Source organism: Pseudophryne corroboree, chromosome 8 (genome assembly GCF_028390025.1).
Source record: "Pseudophryne corroboree isolate aPseCor3 chromosome 8, aPseCor3.hap2, whole genome shotgun sequence".
Classification (NCBI taxonomy): Eukaryota; Metazoa; Chordata; class Amphibia; order Anura; family Myobatrachidae; genus Pseudophryne; species Pseudophryne corroboree.
In genome coordinates this window covers 262685067-262708827 of record NC_086451.1, presented here as the reverse complement: position 1 = coordinate 262708827, position 23761 = coordinate 262685067, and the positions used below count along the sequence as shown (strand labels likewise).

Sequence of the window (23761 nt, the reverse complement as noted above, 5' to 3'; positions counted from 1 at the left end):
TGGCCTGGGCCAGGCGCGTGTCAGAATTGGCGGCTTTATCCTGAAAAAGCCCTTATCTGATTTTCCATTCGGACAGGGCGGAATTGAGGACTCGTCCTCAGTTTCTCCCCAAGGTGGTTTCAGCGTTTCACCTGAACCAACCTATTGGTGGTGCCTGCGGCTACTAGGGACTTGGAGGCCTCCAAGTTGCTAGACGTTGTCAGTGCCCTGAAAATATATGTTTCCAGGACGGCTGGAGTCAGGAAATCTGACTCGCTGTTTATCCTGTATGCACCCAACAAGCTGGGTGCTCCTGCTTCTAAGCAGACTATTGCTCGTTGGATTTGTAGTACAATTCAGCTTGCACATTCTGTGGCAGGCCTGCCACAGCCAAAAATCTGTAAATGCCCACTCCACAAGGAAGGTGGGCTCATCTTGGGCGGCTGCCCGAGGGGTCTCGGCTTTACAACTTTGCCGAGCAGCTACTTGGTCAGGAGCAAATACGTTTGTAAAATTCTACAAAATTGATATCCTGGCTGAGGAGGACCTGGAGTTCTCTCATTCGGTGCTGCAGAGTCATCCGCACTCTCCCGCCCGTTTGGGAGCTTTGGTATAATCCCCATGGTCCTTACGGAGTCCCCAGCATCCACTTAGGACGTTAGAGAAAATAAGAATTTACTTACCGATAATTCTATTTCTCATAGTCCGTAGTGGATGCTGGGCGCCCATCCCAAGTGCGGATTGTCTGCAATACTTGTACATAGTTATTGTTACAAAAATCGGGTTATTATTGTTGTGAGCCATCTTTCAGAGGCTCCTCTGTTATCATGCTGTTAACTGGGTTTAGATCACAGGTTATACGGTGTGATTGGTGTGGCTGGTATGAGTCTTACCCGGGATTCAAAATCCTTCCTTATTGTGTACGCTCGTCCGGGCACAGTATCCTAACTGAGGCTTGGAGGAGGGTCATAGGGGGAGGAGCCAGTGCACACCAGATAGTCCTAAAGCTTTCTTTAGATGTGCCCTGTCTCCTGCGGAGCCGCTATTCCCCATGGTCCTTACGGAGTCCCCAGCATCCACTACGGACTATGAGAAATAGAATTATCGGTAAGTAAATTCTTATTTTCTCTAACGTCCTAGTGGATGCTGGGGACTCCTTCAGGACCATGGGGATTAGCGGCTCCGCAGGAGACAGGGCACAAAAAGTAAGCTTTTAGGATCACATGGTGTGTACTGGCTCCTCCCCCTATGACCCTCCTCCAAGCCTCAGTTAGGTTTTTGTGCCCGTCCGAGCAGGGTGCAATCTAGGTGGCTCTCTTAAAGAGTTGCTTAGAAAAAGTTTTTAGGTTCTTTATTTTCAGTGAGTCCTGCTGGCAACAGGCTCACTGCTACGAGGGACTTAGGGGAGAGAAGTGAACTCACCTGCGTGCAGGATGGATTGGCTTCTTAGGCTACTGGACACCATTAGCTCCAGAGGGAGTCGGAACACAGGTCTCGCCCTGGGGTTCGTCCCGGAGCCGCGCCGCCGACCCCCCTTGCAGATGCTGAAGATTGAAGAGGTCCGGAACCAGGCGGCAGAAGACTTTCAGTCTTCATCAGGTAGCGCACAGCACTGCAGCTGTGCGCCATTGTTGTCAGCACACTTCACACAGCGGTCACGGAGGGTGCAGGGCGCGGGGGGGGGGCGCCCTGGGCAGCAATGTATAATACCTGTATGGCGAAAAATACATCACATATAGCCCTTGAGGCTATATGGATGTATTTAACCCCTGACAGATATCACAAACTCCGGAGAAGAAGCCCGCCGAAAAGGGGGCGGGGCCTATTCTCCTCAGCACACAGCGCCATTTTCCCTCACAGAAATGCTGGTGGGAAGGCTCCCATGCTCTCCCCTGCACTGCACTACAGAAACAGGGTTAAAACAGAGAGGGGGGGCACTGATTTGGCGATATGAATATATATTAAATGCTATAAGGGAGGAACACTTATATAAAGGTTGTCCCTGTATAATTATAGCGTTTTGGTGTGTGCTGGCAAACTCTCCCTCTGTCTCCCCAAAGGGCTAGTGGGTCCTGTCCTCTATCAGAGCATTCCCTATGTGTGTGCTGTATGTCTGTACGTGTGTGTCGACATGTATGAGGAAAATGTTGGTGAGGAGGCGGAGCAAATTGCCTGTAATGGTGATGTCACTCTCTAGGGAGTCGACACCGGAATGGATGGCTTATTTATGGAATTACGTGATAATGTCAACACGTTGCAAGCCGGTTGACGACATGAGACGGCCGGCGATCAAATTAGTACCTGTCCAGGCGTCTCAAACACCGTCAGGGGCTGTAAAACGCCCATTTACCTCAGTCGGTCGACACAGACCCAGACACGGACACTGATTTCAGTGTCGACGGTGAAGAAACAAACGTATTTTCCTTTAGGGCCACACGTTAAGGGCAATGAAGGAGGTGTTACATATTTCTGATACTACAAGTACCACAAAAAAGGGTATTATGTGGGATGTGAAAAAACTACCAGTAGTTTTTCCTGAATCAGATAAATTAAATGAAGTGTGTGATGATGCGTGGGTTTCCCCCGATAGAAAATTATTGGCGGTATACCCTTTCCCGCCAGAAGTTAGGGCGCGTTGGGAAACACCCCTTAGGGTGGATAAGGCGCTCACATGCTTATCAGAACAAGTGGCGGTACCATCTACAGATAGGGCCGTACTTAAGGAGCCAGCTGATAGGAGGCTGGAAAATATCCTAAAAAGTATACACACACATGCTGGTGTTATACTGCGACCAGCGATCGCCTCAGCCTGGATGTGCAGAGCTGAGGTGGCTTGGTCGGATTCCCTGACTAAAAATATTGATACCCTTGACAGGGACAGTATTTTATTGACTATAGAGCATTTAAAGGATGCATTTCTATATATGCGAGATGCGCAGAGGGATATTTGCACTCTGGCATCAAGAGTAAATGCGATGTCCATATCTGCAAGAAGATGTTTATGGACACGACAGTGGTCAGGTGATGCAGATTCCAAATGGCACAAAGATGTATGGCCGTATAAAGGGGAGGAGTTATTTGGGGTCGGTCCATGGGACCTGGTGGCCACGGCAACTGCTGGAAAATCCACCGGTTTTTACCCTAAGTCACATCTCTGCACAAAAAGACACCGTCTTTTCAGCCTCAGTCCTTTCGTCCCTATAAGAGTCATATCTGCCCAGGGATAGAGGAAAGGGAAGAAGACTGCAGCAGGCAGCCCATTCCCAAGAACAGAAGCCCTCCACCGCTTCTACCAAGTTCTCAGCATGACGCTAGGACCGTACAGGACCCCTGGATCCTACAAGTAGTATCCAAGGGGTACAGATTGGAATGTCGAGACGTTTCACCCTCGCAGGTTCCTGTAGTCTGCTGTACCAATGTCTCCCTCCGACAGGGAGGCAGTATTGAAAACAATTCACAAGCTGTATTCCCAGCAGGTGATAATAAAATTACCCCTCCTACAACAGGGAAAGGGGTATTATTCCACACTATATTGTGGTACTGAAGCCAGAAGGCTAGGTGAGACCTATTCTAAATCTGAAATATTTGAACACTTACAAAGGTTCAAATCCAGATGGAGTCACTCAGAGCAGTGATAGCGAACCGGGAAGAAGGGGACTATATGGTGTCCCGGGACATCAGGGATGCTTACCTCCATGTCCCAAAATTTGCCTTTCTCACCAAGGGTATCTCAGGTTCGTGGTACAGAACTGTCACTATCAGTTTCAGACGATGCCGTTGGATTGTCCAAGGCACCCCGCGTCCTTACCAAGGTAATGACCGAAATGAGGATTCGTCTTCAAAGAAAATGGACGATCTCCTGATAAGAACAAGGTCCAGAGAACAGTTGGAGGTCGGAGTAGCACTATCTCAAGTAGTTCTACGACAACACGGGTGGATTCTAAATATTCCAAAACCGCAGTTGTTCCGACGACACGTCTGCTGGTCCTAGGGATGATTCTGGACACAGTCCAGAAAAAGGTGTTTCTCCCAGAGGAGAAAGCCAGGGAGTTATCCGAGCTAATCGGGATCCTCCTAAAACCAGGAAAAGTGTCAGTGCATCATTGCACAAGAGTCCTGGTAAAAATGGTGGCTTATTACGAAGCGATTCCATTCGGCAGATTTCACGCAAGAACTCTTCAGTGGGATCTGCTGGACAAATGGTCCGGATCGCATCTTCAGATGCATCAGCGGATAACCCTATATCCAAGGACAAGGGTGTCTCTCCTGTGGTGATTACAGAGTGCTCATCTTCTAGAGGGCCGTAGATTCGGCATTCAGGATTGGATGCTGGTGACCACGGAGGCCAGCCTGAGAGGCTGGGGAGCAGTCACACAGGGAAAAAATTTCCAATGAGTGTGATCAAGTCTGGAGAATTCTCTCCACATAAATATACTGGAGCTAAGAGCAAATTTATAATGCTCTAAACTTAGCAAGACCTCTGCTTCAAGGTCAGCCGGTATTGATCCAGTGGGATAACATCACGGCAGTCGCCCACGTAAACAGAAAGGGCGGCACAAGAAGCAGGAGGGCAGTGGCAAAACTGCAAGGATTTAGGCGGAAAATCATGTGATAGCACTGTCAGCAGTGTTCATTCCGGGAGTGGACGACTGGGAAGCAGACTTCCTCAGCAGGCACGACCTCCACCCGGGAGAGTGGGAACTTCATAGGGAAGTTTTCCGCATGATTGTGAACCGTTGGGAAAGACCAAAGGTGGACATGATGGCGTCCCGCCCGAACAAAAAACGGGACAGGTATTGCGCCAGGTCACGAGACCTTCAGGCGATAGCTGTGGATGTCCTGGTAACACCGTGGGTGTAACAGTCGGTGTATGTGTTCCCTCCTCTGCTTCTCATAACCAAGGTATTGAGAATTATAAGACGTAGAGGAGTAAGAACTATACTCGTGGCTCCGGATTGGCCAAGAGGGACTTGGTACTCGGAACTTCAAGAGATGCTCATAGAGGACTAATGGCCTCAGGAGCTAAGAAGGGACTTGCTTCAGCAAGTACCATGTCTGTTCCAAGACTTACCGCGGCTGCGTTTGACGGCATGGCGGTTGAACGCCGGATTCTAAGGGAAAAGGCATTCCGGAAGAGGTCATACCTACCTTGGTCAAAGCCAGGAAGGAGGTGACCGCACAACGTTATCACCACATGTGGTGAAAATATGTTGCGTGGGTGAGGCCAGGAAGGCCCCACGAAGAAATTTCAACTAGGTCGATTTCTGCACTTCCTGAAAACAGGAGTGTCTATGAGCCTCAAATTGGGGTCCATTAAGGTTCAAGTTTCGGCCCTGTAGATTTTCTTCCAGAAAGAATTGGCTTCAGTTCCTGAAGTCCAGACATTTGTCAAGGGAGTATTGCATATACAGCCCCTTTTGTGCCTCCAGTGGCACCGTGGGATCTCAAAGTAGTGTTGGGATTCCTCAAATCATATTGGTTTGAACCGCTCAAATCTGTGGATTTGAAATATCTCACATGGAAAGTGACCATGCTGTTGGCCCTGGCCTCGGCCAGGCGATTGTCAAAATTGGCGGCTTTGTCTTACAAAAGCCCATATTTGATTTTCCATTCGGACGGGGCAGAACTGGGACTCGTCCCCAGTTTCTTCCTAAGGTGGTGTCAGCGTTTCACCTGAAACAACCTATTGTGGTGCCTGCGGCTACTAGGGACTTGGAGGCCTCCAAGTTGCTAGACGTTGTCAGGGCCCTGAAAATATATATATATATATATATATATATATATATATATATATATAATTCCAGGACGGCTGGAGTCAGAAAGTCTGACTTGCTGTTTATATTGTATGCACCCAAAAAGCTGGGTGCTCCTGCTTCTAAGCAGACTATTGCTCGTTGGATTTGTAGTACAATTCAACTTGCACATTCTGTGGCAGGCCTGCCACAGCCAAAATCTGTAAATGCCCATTCCACAAGGAAGGTGGGCTCATCTTGGGCGGCTGCCCGAGGGGTCTCGGCTTTACAACTTTGCCGAGCAGCTACGTGGTCAGGCGGGAACACGTTTGTAAAATTCTACAAATTTGATACCCTGGCTGAGGAGGACCTGGAGTTCTCTCATTCGGTGCTGCAGAGTCATCCGCACTCTCCCGCCCGTTTGGGAGCTTTGGTATAATCCCCATGGTCCTGAAGGAGTCCCCAGCATCCACTAGGACGTTAGAGAAAATAAGATTTTACTTACCGATAAATCTATTTCTCATAGTCCGTAGTGGATGCTGGGCGCCCATCCCAAGTGCGGATTGTCTGCATTACTTGTACATAATTATTGTTACAAAAATCGGGTTATTATTGTTGTGGGCCATCTTTTCAGAGGCTCCTTCGTTGTTATCATACTGTTAACTGGGTTCAAATCACAGGTTGTACGGTGTGATTGGTGTGGCTGGTATGAGTCTTACCCGGGATTCAAGATCCTTCCTTATTGTGTACGCTCGTCCGGGCACAGTACCTAACTGAGGCTTGGAGGAGGGTCATAGGGGGAGGAGCCAGTACACACCATGTGATCCTAAAAGCTTACTTTTTGTGCCCTGTCTCCTGCGGAGCCGCTAATCCCCATGGTCCTGAAGGAGTCCCCAGCATCCACTACGGACTATGAGAAATAGATTTATCGGTAAGTAAAATCTTATTTTTTGGCTGCAGATACAATAGAAGTGGTTACTCATCCTTGAGTAACTTGAGTAGGCTTACTACAGCACTCCTTGGGATTCTGTCTCTCTATCAGTAGTAACAGCCAGTCACTGACACCTACTACTGTGCTGTGGGAGGATAACTCTATTACACCACCACCACTGGCACCTTGAACCGCTACTCCTGGACCCCTGCATTGAACCACCTACTTCTGGGAATGTGTGGACACGCTGCTGGAGCACATCTTGGTTTGTGGCTACTAATTCCCACTGGTTATAGACCAGTCTGTTCTGGGTAGCTGGCAGAGGGCTTGAGCTTGGAGCCACTGGGCTCAAACCTGAAGATACAGAGAATGCAGTAATTACAGAATACAAGCAGAGGCACAGTCTTAAGGCAAGATGTTTATTACTGAAATGTATTTAAACCATGCCGAAGGTGCTTTGGACATTCGCAGCATACAAGATGTCACAGGAGTACAATCCTCTCTGTAACATTGCCTCTAATAGACCATGGGGAATGGTAACTCCTCTGTGCATTAAACTACCTGGATCACACCCCAGGTGCGAGCAAGTCTGGAGCAGGGGATGGGTTTTGTTAGGTATTTTCAGACATCTGACGATCAAGTCCGACCCTTGATGATAGAATGCCTTTCCACCAACTCATGTTCCTTATTTACTGTATTGTGAGAGCATTATCACATGTTTAAGATTGGCAGGAGAGTGTGGGACTGGAGCTGGTAGAATACTCATTGTGGTGGTACCAGGTGGAGGAAGGATAGGTTATAGTAAAAGGAGGGATATTTACATTAACTGTGTGTGGAAAGGAGGACTGGGGAAAACTTGGCTATAGCATATGTCTACTCTGCAGCAAGCACCACCATTTTGGCACTGCCGTGCGCCAATATTTCTACCAAAGAAGATGTTTGTGCTGCACCTTGAGCATTGTACACTGTGAAGGAGCCCTCAGAAGCATTTTGTTTTCTTTCTCTGTTTTTGCTGGTTCGTAACCGCCACACTTTTACAGTCAGTATCCAGCTAACGGGTGTATATTTGTCACAAGACCAATGATGTGTTGCACTGCAAGATGTAAGTGATAGTTTAAAGTTTTCTTTTTGCAGGTAGCAGCCAAAAACTTGACCACTTTATTTTAACACTGGGTCAGTCTGCACATTTTAAATAAACATTTTTGTAGTGCTAACTTTAGTAATACTGTTGAATGTGTCTTTTCTAGCTGTACAGTACTTCTGGTTATGTGTCTAATGAGTTTAATAATACAAACTCCTGCATGAGTGGCACCTTTCGCTTACTTTCTGATGTGGTGGCTGGATGCCTCTTTCCTTATCCAGCGGTTAGGGCTTGGGAAGGTTTGTTGTAAACACAGTCTGATCAACGTCCTGGTGCTCAGTCATTTGCCAGCAGAACTGGTCCCAACAGGTTGGTTTCTGTATCTGGAAGTCTTCGAGCAGGTCATTTATCACTGGGAGCTTCATAGTGGATCTTATTGCCTTACAGCTAAACCTCCAGTTTCTTTTTCATTGTTTCTAATCCCTGAATACCTAGACATTACAGGTGGATGCAGTGGTCTGGACCTTGGGCAGGAAAATGATATATAGCCTATTAGTTTAGGTTTTCTCTGTCGGCAAGGCTGGAGGACACTGGACAATGAGATTGCAGGTTGAGGCTGGAGATGGCACTTAAACTGAGCTGTAACTTTAAATCATATCCTTCTCCCCCCCCCCCCCTGCAACCCCATAATGCCAGTCTTCTTTAGGTGCCTCTTGGAGTAGGGCACGTTTTGAAGGGCTGCAGGTTATCCTAGTGGCTCCAGACTGGCAGTGCCAGTTGTAGTATGTTGACATTCTCTAAATGTCGGTAGGTCACAGGTGGCATCCTTCACTTCAACCGGACCTTCTGCACTATGGTCCGTTTCTACACAAGGCCCTTTCACAGTCTGCTTTAACATCCTGGCTTTTAAAACCGAGCTTTTCAAAGCTAGAGGGTTTTTCTCTCTCGGTAGTCCGTACTATGCTGCACGGCCAGAAGCCAGTTTTGTCATACACTTTCCACAATGTATGGGTACTCTACATCTTGTGGAGTGAATGGGGAAGCATTCATCAATAATCATTTATCAGCAACTCCAAGTTTCGCTTCTCTCATATTTCTTGTGTTTCCTTCAGGTGGGTTTGGAGGCCAGCTTAATGCTTCGTTCTTTGGAAGTACAAATTTTGGCCCTGTCATTTTATTTCTTAATTTGGTCCTATCGCCTTTCAGACAGGCTCCATTTGAGCTTTTAAATGCAGCGGATCTTTGGTTAGTTACATGGAATATGGTCTTCCTTATGGCTCTTGCCTCAACTCTGCATGTTCTGAGTTGGGGGCTTTGTCTGGCAAGATGCCTTTTCTTGAGTTCCGTGTCGATAGAGGGTTTCTCTGTACTGTTCCTACGTTCCAGGCAAATGTTTCTGTTTTACACTTAAACCTGGAAATTGTCTTTTTTTTTTTCCTTCAGCGACTTCCCGAAACGATCTGACTCTGCTTGTGCTTTAGAGCACACATATATGCAGTTGACTGGACACTAAGCAGATGCTCACACTTTGGATCACCTTGGTCTACTCTTGTGCGTTATGACCGGCACCAGACGGGGTATCAGCACATTCCACTAGGGTGGTGGCAACCTCCTGGGCGGTGTAACACGGGGCTTCTGAGGAACAGGTCTGTCATGCAGCTACCTGGTCCTCTGTCCACACATTTGCTTGTATTTACCGTTTTCATGTTTTTGCTTCCGGCAACGCCTACTTTGGAAGTAGTCCGGCAACCTGAGCGTTCCCTCCACTGGGGACAGCTGTTGAACGTCCCATTGTCCAGTTTCCCCCTGCATTGCTGCCAGAGAAAATATAATTTTTGGTCACTTATTGTTGAATCCTTTTTTCTTAAGCAGGTGGTAGGACACTGCATTCCCTCCCTCGCGCTCCTTTGTGCTTGGTTTTGGTTCTTGACCATCTTTTCCGTACTGGTTTGTCTTATTGTTCTAACCATTTCATTGGGTTACTGATACTTAGCAGACTTTTTAAAAGAAGTACTGGCATGCTGGGGTTGCAGTGTGGAGGAGTTTAGGATTTAATGTTAGTTTAGTTTAAGTGCCATCTCCAGCCCCAACCTGCTATCCCATGGTCCTGTGTCCCCCAGCCTGCTTAAGAGAAAAGGATTCAACAGTAAGTGACCACTGTGACAGTCAGACACTATTTTAATTAATGTACTTTTACATTTATTAAGACAACTTTTTTTAAAAAATATATAATATTTTCAAAATTGTTTTCAAAGGTACTAATTGAAAAAGAATGGGTATGCCTGGGACATAAATTCACTCAAAGGTAAATTAAGATTTTTATATTTTATATGCGTTTATATTTTAGACATACACTATTGTTTTCATTGTACTTCTTATTAACTTCATTTTGTACAATATGTAAATAACTGACTTGGTGTAAAAAGTAATGAGTGTTGACAGCTTACTAAAAAACAGTATTGAGAGTTAATGTATTTATTCTTTTAAGAGTAAAGCTGGGTACACAGTTGGCCAACGCATCTACTGATTGGTCAGGTTTATGCACAAAGGACCTTGCATACACACTTAACAATCCACCGCCTGATGTGCCTGGTCATAGAAACTGATAGTGATGTCATTGTCATCAGTTGGAGTACAGGTCGCCCATGCACACATTAGTGCAGCAAATTCCGTTGCGATTTACAATTGGAAACAACAGCGATAGAACAAAACTGGGTAATTACAGACAGTCATAGAGGTAGGAGGGCCCTGCTCGCAAGCTTACAAACTATAGGGAAATATGCTTTGATACACAAGGATAGGTGTTATCTATTGCATAATAGTCCCCCAGATTGCAAAGGTTCTTGGTGGGCTGTATGTTATGGTCATACAGCAATGTTTGCCAGGGGTTAGGAGGATGTGAAAGTAAAGAAAGAGAAAATATCTGAGGATATGTATCAACATTGTGCATTTGACCATTTGGTGTAGACCTAGACAAGGTTGGCCTTTTCACTGTTGACCTGTTAAACCATAACCAGTCTTAGGGGGCCTACACACGGTGCAATATTTTTTCCAATATGGACTATATAGTCCATATCGGAAGAAAAAAGTGGAAACGCCTTGTGATGGCGATGTGTGGTCCCGCGGGATTGGCATCACAAGAAAAAATAGACTGTGCAGGCAGCCCAACGTTGACTATATCGGTGGTACCGGGCTCCGGCCACATCGCATAGTCAATGTCGGGCACTTCCTGCATCGCACCGTGTGTACCTGGTATTACTGTGTGTGGGAGGGCATTCCACAGAGTGGATGCAGCCCGCAGAAAGTCTTGCATTCATGAATGAGAGCGAATGAGTATAGTCGAGAGATGTAGATCTTGTCATGAGTGAAGAGTTCAAGTTTGGAGATACAGTATTTTTAGATAAGCGAAGCGATGTACGTTGGTGTAGTTTGGTTAAGGGCCTTGTGTTCAATGGAGGGTCTGACAAAGTGGACTCACAGATGATGAACATCTAGTGAGGAAGATCATTCTCACAGCTGCATTCAGAAAGGATTGTAGTGGTGAGAGATGTTTTTGGTACGACCAATGAGGAGACAAATGCAATGATCAATGCAGAACGCAATGAGACCATGGATTAAAGTTTTTGCAGTGTCTTGTGTAAAAGGGTTCAGTATGATTTTCCGACTGTTATAATCCTAATCTAAGTGTACCGCATCCCCTTGTTGCGCTCGCCATGCTTCCGGCACGGTGCTTCGCTGCGCTACGCACACTCTTCTATTCACCCCCCAGGTCCACTGGGATGGTAAAATATGAACAAGTCTGTTTTGGGGCAACAATTCTTTAAAAAAGCATGCCGGCATTTTGACATGCCAGCATTTCAAATGTCTGTATTCTGACTGTCGGCATTTTGAACATGTCGACATAATGTCTGATATTTTGACCATGTCGATATTTTAACTGTCGGTCAAGGGGTGTCGGGATTACGACTGTCTGTATTGTGTCCGTCAGTAAATCAAGTGCTATCAGTGTAAGATATGGTCGTATTTTGGATATGTTTTTTAGATTTATGTATTTTGAGACAGATTGAATGTGGTGAACAAAGGACAGTTCAGAGTCAAGCACCTAGGCAACAAGCTTGTGGGGTAAAATTGATTGTCAAGTTCTCAACAGTGATAGAGATATCAGGTTGGTAAGAAATATAATTTCTCTGACGTCCTAGTGGATGCTGGGAACTCCGTAAGGACCATGGGGAATAGACGGGCTCCGCAGGAGACTGGGCACTCTAAAAGAAAGATTAGGTACTATCTGGTGTGCACTGGCTCCTCCCTCTATGCCCCTCCTCCAGACCTCAGTTAGATTTCTGTGCCCGGCCGAGCTGGATGCACACTAGGGGCTCTCCTGAGCTCCTAGAAAGAAAGTATATGTTAGGTTTTTTATTTTACAGTGAGACCTGCTGGCAACAGGCTCACTGCAACGAGGGACTATGGGGAGAAGAAGCGAACCTACCTGCTTGCAGCTAGCTTGGGCTTCTTAGGCTACTGGACACCATTAGCTCCAGAGGGATCGACCGCAGGACCCGTCCTTGGTGTTCGTTCCCGGAGCCGCGCCGCCGTCCCCCTTACAGAGCCAGAAGCATGAAGATGGTCCGGAAAATCAGCGGCAGAAGACTTCAGTCTTCACCAAGGTAGCGCACAGCACTGCAGCTGTGCGCCATTGCTCCTCATACACACTTCACACTCCGGTCACTGAGGGTGCAGGGCGCTGGGGGGGGGGGGGGGCGCCCTGAGCAGCAATAAAAACACCTTGGCTGACAAAATAATCACAATATATAGCCCCAGAGGCTGTATATGTGATAATTACCCCTGCCAGAATCCATAAAAAAGCGGGAGAAAAGTCAGTGAAAAAGGGGCGGAGCTACCTCCCTCGGCACACTGGCGCCATTTTCTCTTCACAGTGTAGCTGGAAGACAGCTCCCCAGGCTCTCCCCTGTAGTTTTCAGACTCAAAGGGTTAAAAAGAGAGGGGGGGCACTAAATTTAGGCGCAATATTGTTTATACAAGCAGCTATTGGGGAAAATTCACTCAGTGATAGTGTTTATCCCTACATTATATAGCGCTCTGGTGTGTGCTGGCATACTCTCTCTCTGTCTCCCCAAAGGGCTGTGTGGGGTCCTGTCCTCAGTCAGAGCATTCCCTGTGTGTGTGCGGTGTGTCGGTACGGCTGTGTCGACATTTTGGATGAGGAGGCTTATGTGGAGGCGGAGCAGATGCCGATAAATGGGATGTCGCCCCCTGTGGGGCCGACACCAGAGTGGATGGATAGGTGGAAGGTATTAACCGACAGTGTCAACTCCTTACATAAAAGGCTGGATGACGTAACAGCTGTGGGACAGCCGGCTTCTCAGCCCGCGCCTGCCCAGGCGTCTCAAAGGCCATCAGGGGCTCAAAAAACGCCCGTTACCTCAGATGGCAGACACAGATGTCGACACGGAGTCTGACTCCAGTGTCGACGAGGTTGAGACACATACACAATCCACTAGGAACATCCGTTGCATGATCTCGGCAATAAAAATTGTGTTACATAAAAGGGGTTTTATGTTTGGGGAGAAAAAGCAGCCGGTGTTTTGTTCCCCCATCAGATGAGTGAATGAAGTGTGTGAAGAAGCGTGGGTTCCCCCGATAAGAAACTGGTAATTTAAAAAAAATTACTGCTGGCGTACCCTTTCCCGCCAGAGGATAGGTCACGTTGGGAGATATCCCCTAGGGTGGATAAGGCGCTCACACGTTTGTCATAAAAGGTGGCACTGCCGTCTTAGGATACGGCCACTTTGAAGGAGCCTGCTGATAAAAAGCAGGAGGCTATCCTGAAGTCTGTATATACACACTCAGGTATTATACTGAGACCTGCAATTGCCTCAGCATGAATAGTGCTGCTGCAGCAGGGTCTGATACCCTGTCAGATAATATTAATACCCTAGACAGGGAGAATATGGTGCTAACATAGAGCATATTAAAGACGTAGTCTTATATATGAGGGATGCACAGAGGGATATTTGCCGGCTGGCGTCCAGAATTAAGGCAAGGTCCATTCTGCCAGGAGGGTATTAGAGACCCGGCAGTGGACAGGTGATGTTGACTTTAAAAGGCACATGGAGATTATGCCTTATAAGGGTGAGGAATTGTTTGGGGATGGTCTCTGGGACCTTGTATCCACAGCAACAGCTGGGAAGAAAAATTTCTACCTCAGGTTTCCTCACACCCTAAGAAAGCACTGTATTATCGGGTACAGTCCTTTCGGCTTCAGAAAAGCAAGGGGGCCAAAGGCGTTTCCTTTCTGCACAAGGGAAGAAGGAAAAAGCTGCACAGACAGCCAGTTCCCAGGATCAAAAATCCTCCCCCGCTTCCTCTGAGTCCACAGCATGACGCTGGGGCTCCACAGACAGGTGCGGTGGGGGCGCGTCTCGGGAACTTCAGGGACCAGTGGGCTTGCCCACAGGTGAATCACTGGGTTCTGCAAGTAGTATCACAGGGATACAAGCTGGAGTTCGAGGCGACTCCCCCTCGCCGTTACTTCACATCAGCTTTGCCTGCTGCCCTCGGATATAGGGAGTTAGTACTGGCGGCAATTCACAAGCTGTACTTCCAGCAGGTGAAATCAAGGTACCCCTCCTTCAACAAGGCCGGGGTTACTATTCCAAAAATGTTGTGGTACCGAAACCAGACGGTTCGGTGAGACCCATTCTAAAATTGAAATCCTTGAACACTTATATACGAAGGTTCAAGTTCAAAATGGAATCGCTCAGGGCGATTATTGCAAGCCTGGAGAATTTCAGGGTATCACTGGACATCAAGGATGCTTACCTGCATGTCCCTATTTACCCTCCTCACCAGGAGTACCTCAAAATTGTGGTACAGAATTGTCATTACCAATTCCAGACGTTGCCGTTGGTCTGTCACCGGCACCGAGGGTATTTACCAAGGTAATGGCCGAAAGAATTATCCAGTACGTGGACAATCTCCTTATAAAGGCGAGGTCCAGGGAGCAGTTGTTTGTCAGAGTAGCACTATCTCGGGAAGTGCTACAACAGCACGGCTGGATTCTGAATATTCCAAAGTCGCAGCTGGTTCCTACGACGCATCTACTGTTTCTGGGGATGGTTCTGGACACAGAACAGAAAAAAGTGTTTCTCCCGCAGGAGAAAGCCAAGGAGCTGTCATCTCTAGTCAGAGGCCTCCTGAAACCAAAACAGGTGTCGGTGCATCACTGCACGCGAGTCCTGGAAAAAATGGTAGCTTCCTACGAAGCAGTTCCATTCGGCAGGTTCCATGCAAGAACTTTTCAGTGGGACCTCTTGGACGGGATCGCATCTTCAGATGCATCGGCTGATAACCCTGTCTCCAAGGACCAGGGTGTCTCTGCTGTGGTGGCTGAAGAGTGCTCATCTTCTAGAGGGCCGCAGATTCGGCATACAGGACTGGGTCCTGGTGATCACGGATGCCAGCCTTCGAGGCTGGGGGGCAGTCACACAGGAAAAAAAAAAAAATTCCAAGGACTTTGGTCAAGTCAGGAGTCGTCCCTACACATAAATATTCTGGAACTGAGGGCCATTTACAATGCCCTAAGTCAGGCAAGACCTCTGCTTCAAAACCAGCCGGTACTGATCCAATCAGACAACATCACGGCAGTCGCCCATGTAAACCGACAGGGCGGCACAAGAAGCAGGATGGCGTGGCAGAAGCCACAAGGATTCTCCGATGGGCGGAAAATCACGTCTTAGCACTGTCAGCAGTGTTCATTCCGGGAGTGGACAACTGGGAAGCAGACTTCCTCAGCAGACACGACCTACACCCGGGAGAGTGGGGACTTCATCCAGAAGTCTTCAAACTGTTGGTAAACCGTTGGGAAAGGCCACAGGTGGACATGATGGCGTCCCGCCTCAACAAAAAGCTAAAGAGATATTGCGCCAGGTCAAGGGACCCTCAGGCGATAGCTGTGGACGCTCTAGTGACACCGTGGGTGTACCAGTTGGTTTATGTGTTCCCTCCTCTGCCTCTCATACCAAAGGTACTGAGAATAATAAGAAGGCGAGGAGTAAGAACGATACTCGTGGTTCCGGATTGGCCAAGAAGAGCTTGGTACCCAGAACTTCAAGAAATTATATCAGAGGACCCATGGCCTCTACCGCTCAGACAGGATCTGTTACAGCAGGGGCCCTGTCTGTTCCAAGACTTCTTGCGGCTGCGTTTGACGGCATGGCGGTTGAATTCCGGATCCTAAAGGAAAAGGGCATTCCGGAGGAAGTCATTCCTACGCTGATAAAAGCCAGGAAAGAAGTAACCGCAAACCATTATCACCGTATTTGGCGAAAATATGTTGCGTGGTGTGAGGCCAGGAAGGCCCCTACAGAGGAATTTCAGCCGGGTCGTTTTCTGCACTTCCTACAGTCAGGAGTGACTATTGGCCTAAAAATTGGGTTCCATTAAGGTCCAGATTTCGGCTCTGTCGATTTTCTTCCAGAAAGAACTGGCTTCACTGCCTGAAGTTCAGACATTTGTAAAGGGAGTGCTACATATTCAGCCCCTTTTGTGCCTCCTTTGGCACCTTGGGATCTCAACGTGGTGTTGAGTTTCCTGAAATCACATTGGTTTGAGCCACTTAAAACTGTGGATCTGAAATATCTCACGTGGAAAAAGGTGGTCATGTTATTGGCCTTGGCTTCGGCCAGGCGTGTGTCAGAATTGGCGGCTTTGTCATGTAAAAGCCCTTATCTGATTTTCCATATGGATAGGGCAGAATTGAGGACTCGTCCCCAGTTTCTCCCTAAGGTGGTATCAGCTTTTCACTTGAACCAACCTATTGTAGTGCCTGCGGCTACTAGGGGCTTGGAAGATTCCAAGTTACTGGACGTAGTCAGGGCCTTGAAAATGTATGTTTCCAGGACGGCTGGAGTCAGGAAAACTGACTCGCTTTTTATCCTGTAGGCACCCAACAAACTAGGTGCTCCTGCTTCTGAGCAGACTATTGCTCGCTGGATTTGTAGCACAATTCAGCTGGCGCATTCTGCGGCTGGATTGCCGCATCCTAAATCAGTAAAAGCCCATTCCACAAGGAAAGTGGGCTCATCTTGGGCGGCTGCCCGAGGGGTCTCGGCTTTACAACTTTGCCGAGCTGCAACTTGGTCAGGGGCAAACACGTTTGCTAAATTCTACAAATTTGATACCCTGGCTGAGGAGGACCTTGAGTTCTCTCATTCGGTGCTGCAGAGTCATCCGCACTCTCCCGCCCGTTTGGGAGCTTTGGTATAATCCCCATGGTCCTTACGGAGTTCCCATCATCCACTAGGACGTCAGAGAAAATAAGATTTTACTCACCAGTAAATCTATTTCTCGTAGTCCGTAGTGGATGCTGGGCGCCCATCCCAAGTGCGGATTGTCTGCAATACTTGTATATAGTTACTGCTTAACTAAAGGGTTATTGTTGAGCCATCTGTTGAGAGGCTCAGTTATATTTCATACTGTTAACTGGGTATAGTATCACGAGTTATACGGTGTGATTGGTGTGGCTGGTATGAGTCTTACCCGGGATTCAAAATCCTTCCTTATTGTGTCAGCTCTTCCGGGCACAGTATCCTAACTGAGGTCTGGAGGAGGGGCATAGAGGGAGGAGCCAGTGCACACCAGATAGTAACTAATCTTTCTTTTAGAGTGCCCAGTCTCCTGCGGAGCCCGTCTATTCCCCATGGTCCTTACGGAGTTCCCAGCATCCACTACGGACTACGAGAAATAGATTTACCGGTGAGTAAAATCTTATTTAATTCTGTTTTGGAAATTTTAAATTTGAGGTTGCGAGATGACATCCAAGATGAAACGGCAGAAAGGAATTAAGGGGTATATTCAATTAGGGTCACATCCATTCCGACATGCATTTGTCGGAATGGATCCGACAACCCCTATTCAATCTCATCTCAATTCGACTAAAAAAAATCGAGTTGAGATGAGGGACCAGAGAGGTAGGAGAGGGGGGAGACCAGCGGGGACAGCCGTATGTAGCCAGAGGAGCACGCAGCAAAAAGATGTCTCACAGCTGCCAGACCTCACGGCAGTGTCCACCCGGCTCCAGCAAGCGTGACCTCAATTACTGGAGCCGGGTGGACGCTGCCGTGAGCGGCGCCACTGTGACACATCCTCCTGCAGCGCTGGGCTGTAGCACTGCTCTCCCCTGTATGCCCACGGCTCCCCCCCTCTCGGGTCCCACATCTCAGTCCGACATTTTTTTTTTTTTTTTTTTTTGGATTGAGATGGTCGGAAACGGGGCAAAATCCTGTCGAATTTGGCCCCGTTTCACTCAAAAGTACGTGAATAGGCAGCTATACCGCCGATTCATGTACTATTCGAATTCCCCGACTTGTCGAATAAAAACAGCTGGGATTGAATAGGTCGAATCACGATTCGACCTTAAAAAGTCGAAAACTGACGTCTTTTCGACAGACGGCAGCTTTCGACCCTAATTGAATATACCTCTAAGTGACCCAGATTAATACAGATGGTGAGAAATCTGGGGAGGATAGGTAGATTTGAGTATAGATTGAGAAAAGTAGAGGGCCTAAGTCTGAGCTTTGCGGTACTCCAACTGATAGAGGTAGCGAAGAAAGAATGATTAGATAGGTAGGGTGAGAACCAAGAAAGGGCTGTGTCCTGAAGATCTAGGCATGGTAGTGTTTGTATGAGAAGATAGAGGCCAACAGTGTCAAAAGCAGCAGAGAGATCAAGAAGAATTAAGAGAGAGTAATGACCTTTAGACTTTGCAGTGACCAAATCATTCATTTTAGTCAGTGATGTCTCTGTGGAGTGTTGGAAATGAGATCCAGACTGAAGTGGGTCCAGTAAGATGTGTGAGTTCAGAAAGTGTGGGAGGCGAGTGTAGGCATCTCTCAAGTAGTTGGAGGGGTATTATGAGCTGAAAGATGGGACAGCACGCTGCGGGCTCAGTGGCTCTCTGTGCTCACCACAGTGGGAATAGCCCGTTAGCCGGGATTCCAGCTGCAGGCATGGTCAGTTGTCGAGATTACAGTGTCTGTATCCTGACCGCCGGGTTCCTGACTGCCGGCAATGTAACCGCATCCCTAATCAATGCATGCATGCTTGAACAGTGAAGGAAAGATACCAGTAGAGAGGGGGAATTATGGATTTTAGTTAAGTCTGGGATGAGCACAGGAGTCAGAGTTTTACTTATTTGTGAGGGTATAGGATCAAGAGGAGAGGTAGTAGAGTAGGAGGATAAGAAGTGTGTTGATACTTCATCTTCATTTGTGGGATCAAGTGAAGATAAGGTGCCAGAGGGTTCAGGTAGGTATATAAATAATATGGATAATGGATATGTGTATAATAGATCTCATTTTTATATGTGGCCATGTCAAATTTGTCTGACAATTTGCTTGAGATTACATGTGGCCTAAAATTGCTGGATGCATAAGGCTTCTTTAAGCACCAAAATTGGTAATTCTTTCCAAATTTAAATAATTCACAGCTAAATTTGCAGGCTGCTGCCAGTCACTGTTCATATGCAGTCACTTGTAACTCCTCTGTTATCCACTTATTGTATTAATTGGATGGTCACACTTTACATAGAGCACCGTACAGAAAACATCACATCCATATGTGCTTTTTGAACATCTCATTACGAAACCATAAGCATTAATATGGATTTGGTCCCCACTTTGTTGCTATAACAGCCTCCTCTAATTTAAGAAGGCTTCAAACTACATTTTGGAACATGGTGGTTGTACTATATAGCCAGGCAGTTTATGGTCCACTTTCCACTGCTCTAGAATACTGTGTGGTTCACACCAATCCAGCCAACATTTGGAATTGCACATGATGATCTGAGATTTGTGTTCGGCTGCTCAGTCATGGAAACCCAATCCATGAAGCTCCCCAAAAAAATAGTTTTGTGCTATTACTTATAGAGGCAGATAGGAACTTTGTAGGGTTGCATCTGACATCAGGTGACTTTTACACACTCCATCACTTAGTGGTCCTGTGCTGTGAGTTTGTGTGGCATATTACTTTCTGGCTGAGTTGTTTTCCACCTTGACGTCTCCTGATCAAGTAATGCAAAAATTATTTGTTGGAGAGGTAGCCTATGACAGCGTTATGATAAAAGTGACTTTGATTTTAACTAGGACAGATTCTAAAGCTAGTGTGTGTCTATGGAGATTACATGGCTGTATGGCGCTAGTCAATTGTGCTTTTACATTGCACCCAAAGAGGGTGGGTTTACCCACGTAAAGCCGCTAAACCCAACCAAAATAATGGGAGCGACGCAAAAAAAAGACCTGTTTGGGCTCCCAAACGGGTCACTATTCACATATTTGGGGGTGGGCTGAAATGCATGTGCCGGGTACCGATAGCGCCCGAACTGATGAATATCTCCATTCAGCACTATCTACTGGCTGACGGCAGAACAAACAAATGAATTCAGCCTGTAGTGTGTATGCAGGATATTCAAAAACGGTGGTCTTCTCTTCGGGCTAATCTGTGAAGCTGCTCACCTCCTCCTATATCTGTTTTCTGCATGTTCTATTCACTTAAACGTAAAGCTGGGTACACACTTTGCAGATCACTCTGCAGGTCTGATAAACACCCCAAACCTCGGAGAAATTATTGGATCAGTACGTATCCTGTACACACAGAGATATTTTAGCTTAGTATGTGCTGTATATGCTCCTGCATACACACCTATGCAATTATTAGGCCAATCAGTCGATGTTGTCTGACTGGCCGGGTAAATGCATAGGCTTTCTGCAGTAGTCATGACATTTTGAAAAATACCAATTTTCAATTGTCTTTTTTTTCCAGCCATACCCATATTTCTATGGGTATATTCCTGTGGCATTACAAATTATTTTGTATCTTTGTGAAAAATGTGCTGGTTTTATAATGACGGAAGCCTTTTATGGCAGTTTAGATTCAGCTGTAGAAAACAAAAGAAAAAAGTTGCTGCGCCTGTGTCAATCACTTGTATACTATACCAGACTAATGTCTTTATTCTGGGATTTTACAGTGCAAAAAGATATATACGTTCGCCTCTATAGAGAGTTATGTGTTACTCTCAAGATTAATAGAACGGAAAAAGGGAAGAAATAGAGGCGCTCATTTCATTTCAACACTGTAAAAGTATAAATTCATAACAACCAAGGGGTAATAAAATTTAATTATTTATTCTTAAATTAAATAAGTAAAAAATACACTAATATGTACAGAACCACTTTGTTGAGCACAGGATATATATAAAAATCACAGTTGATAATCCCTATTCTCACAAATTTGCCACATATATAATAAATCGCTCACATGTATTGCTTGTGTTACTACAACAAACAATTAGAAAAGTGATACACACTAATCAGCTCCCAACAGTCCCAGTGTATCAACTGTTATAATACTGTAACCAAGACTGTTATATAGCACAATTGCTGGTTGAGAGTGCATTAATTAGAGACAGTGAGTTGCGTCTTGAGGATGTTATAATGTATGATACAATGTCTCAACGTTCCAAGGACCAATTGTATGGAATATTTGTTGAATTACCTCTCCAGTTGGGCTGTAAGACCCGAGCGTCCTCAGGTCGATGCAATTGCCCAGTGAACAGTAGAAGGGAGGGTCTGTCCATACACTTGGAATCCCGTAATTGTCCGATTCTTCCCCTGGGCGTGCACCGCCCACTGCAGTGTGTGGGGAGAGACAGGTGTGCGGCTGATTAGATCGGAGCCGCTGCGGGAATCCAGCACTCTGTAATGCTTCTCTAATGCTCTCTGGACTTGTGCTGTCCGTGAGTAGTGAGAGGGAGAGAAGTAAGCGCCCGGCCACTGTCGGCTGATGTTGCGGTTTCGTGCACCGTTAACCGTTCGCTCCTATGACCGGTAAGATGGAGCTGTGGATGATATCCCAGAGCGTGCGGCAATTGTGTGAGAAAGAGGGAGGAGTCCTGACGCGTTTCGTCACGCAACACGTGACTTTTTCAAAGACACGTGACTTTTTGTGAGAATAGGGATTATCAACTGTGATTTTTATATATATCCTGTGCTCAACAAAGTGGTTCTGTACATATTAGTGTATTTTTTACTTATTTAATTTAAGAATAAATAATTAAATTTTATTACCCCTTGGTTGTTATGAATTTATACTTTTACAGTGTTGAAATGAAATGAGCGCCTCTATTTCTTCCCTTTTTTAGATTCAGCTGTAGCTGTTTCATTACCACTCTGATCATGAGTATGATTTTAGTTATTATCCTTCCTCTGTTCCTTATAGCTTAAAAAATATCGGTCTCCTGCACTTGATAAACTGTAGTTTTCTCCAATAAAATCTATTCACAAAGATGCTAGATTATTTTTCATCAAAGTTTAACTCCTAGTACTTGCAATTTGCAAAAAAGCAGTGTTATTCTACCAGCTTTTATACATAGTAACTAGAGTCGTCAAGGTAACGGTCTGCTTCCTCAAAGTGTGTGTCTTGGTGTCAGTGCATTTAGTCTGCATTGTATTTCTTGTATTAAGAACCAGATAGAAGAATTCAGTCTTTTCTTTATTCATTTCAAAAGTAAAGTTCAAATTAGACTTATTGTTATTCAAATTTCCAAAATGATCCTTTTCAGTTTTTCTTCAGTATCTCTCCAAATAATGTATATATCATTAGTATATGTTTGTTCAATGTATTCCCTTGTAGAATACATGTGCCAGTTTTTATGTTTGTGCGATGTATTCCCTTGTAGAATACAACTACAGGTTGAGTATCCCTTATCCAACATGCTTGGGTCCAGACGTATTTTGGATATCGGATTTTTCCGTATTTTGGAATAATTGCATACCATAATGAGATATCATGGTGATGTGACCTAAATCTAAGCACAGACTGCATTTATGTTACATATACACCTTATACACACAGCCTGAAGGCAATTTTAGCCAATATTTTTTATAACTTTGTGCATTAAACAAAGTGTGTGTACATTCACACAATTAATTTATGTTTCATATGCACCTTATACACACAGCCTGAAGGTAATTTAATACAATATTTTTAATAACTTTGTGTATTAAGCAAAGTTTGTGTACATTGAGTCATCAAAAAACAAAGGTTTCACTATATCACTCTCATTCAAAAATGTCCGTATTTCGGAATATTCCGTATTTCGGAATATTTGGATATGGGATACTCAACCTGTATCTGTTTTTAAATTAGCCATGAGAATATAACACAATGTGTAACTGGGCACATGTACTGTATCTGGTTATTAGTGCTAGGGTTGCAGTAGTGCACAGGTTCTCAAACTCAGTCCTCAGGACCCCACACAGTGTATGTTTTGCAGGTCTCCTCATAGAATCCCAAGTGAAATTAGCACCACCTGTGAACCTTTTAAAATGTGTCAGTAAGTAATTAATACACCTGTGCTCCTGCTGGGTTACCTGCAAAACATGGTGTGGGGTCCTGAGGACCGAGTTTGAGAATCTGTGCAGTAGTGGTTAGCATACTGCCTCACAGCACTGAGATCTTGGCTTCGATTCCCACCAAAGCCTTGTCTATGTGGAGTTGCATGTGCAGTGTGCCTACTTTTCCTCTGGGCACTTCATTTTCTCCCACTAGTGAAAAACCTACTGATAGGTTAATTGGATTCTGACCAAAAACACACATACCCCTAGTGCAGTGGTTCTCAAACCGGGTGCCGTGGCATCCTGGGGTTTCCTCATGATACTTGCCGGAGTGCCCTAGGTTGGTGGTCCACATAAAATTCTAATTAATTATGGTCATGTAATATACAAAACCAGTGCTGGTGGCTTCCACTCATAAAATGTGGACAAACAGAAGTGAATTCTGCCCCTCCTAACATAACTGAACTTATAAATACAATTCCTGAATAAAACAAATTTTGGCCTAGGAGTGCCGTGAAGAAAATTCTGATACTCTAGGGAGCTGTGATTTAAAAATGTTTGGGAACCACTGCCCTAGTGTACGTGTGATAGGGAATTTTGTTAGCTCCTTTCAGGCAGGGACTGATGT

The 23761-nt window shown here is 45.9% G+C and overlaps 1 protein-coding gene across 1 annotated transcript in view; it reads left to right on the top strand.

Annotated features, from left to right (window-relative positions):
• MTMR8 (myotubularin related protein 8) overlaps window positions 1-23761 on the top strand; it is a 156730-nt gene that overhangs the window by 118575 nt on the left and 14394 nt on the right. Inside the window, exon 10 of the mRNA XM_063937216.1 lies at window positions 9979-10028. Coding sequence (XP_063793286.1) covers window positions 9979-10028 — 50 coding nt within the window. The remainder of the gene's footprint in view (window positions 1-9978; window positions 10029-23761) is intronic.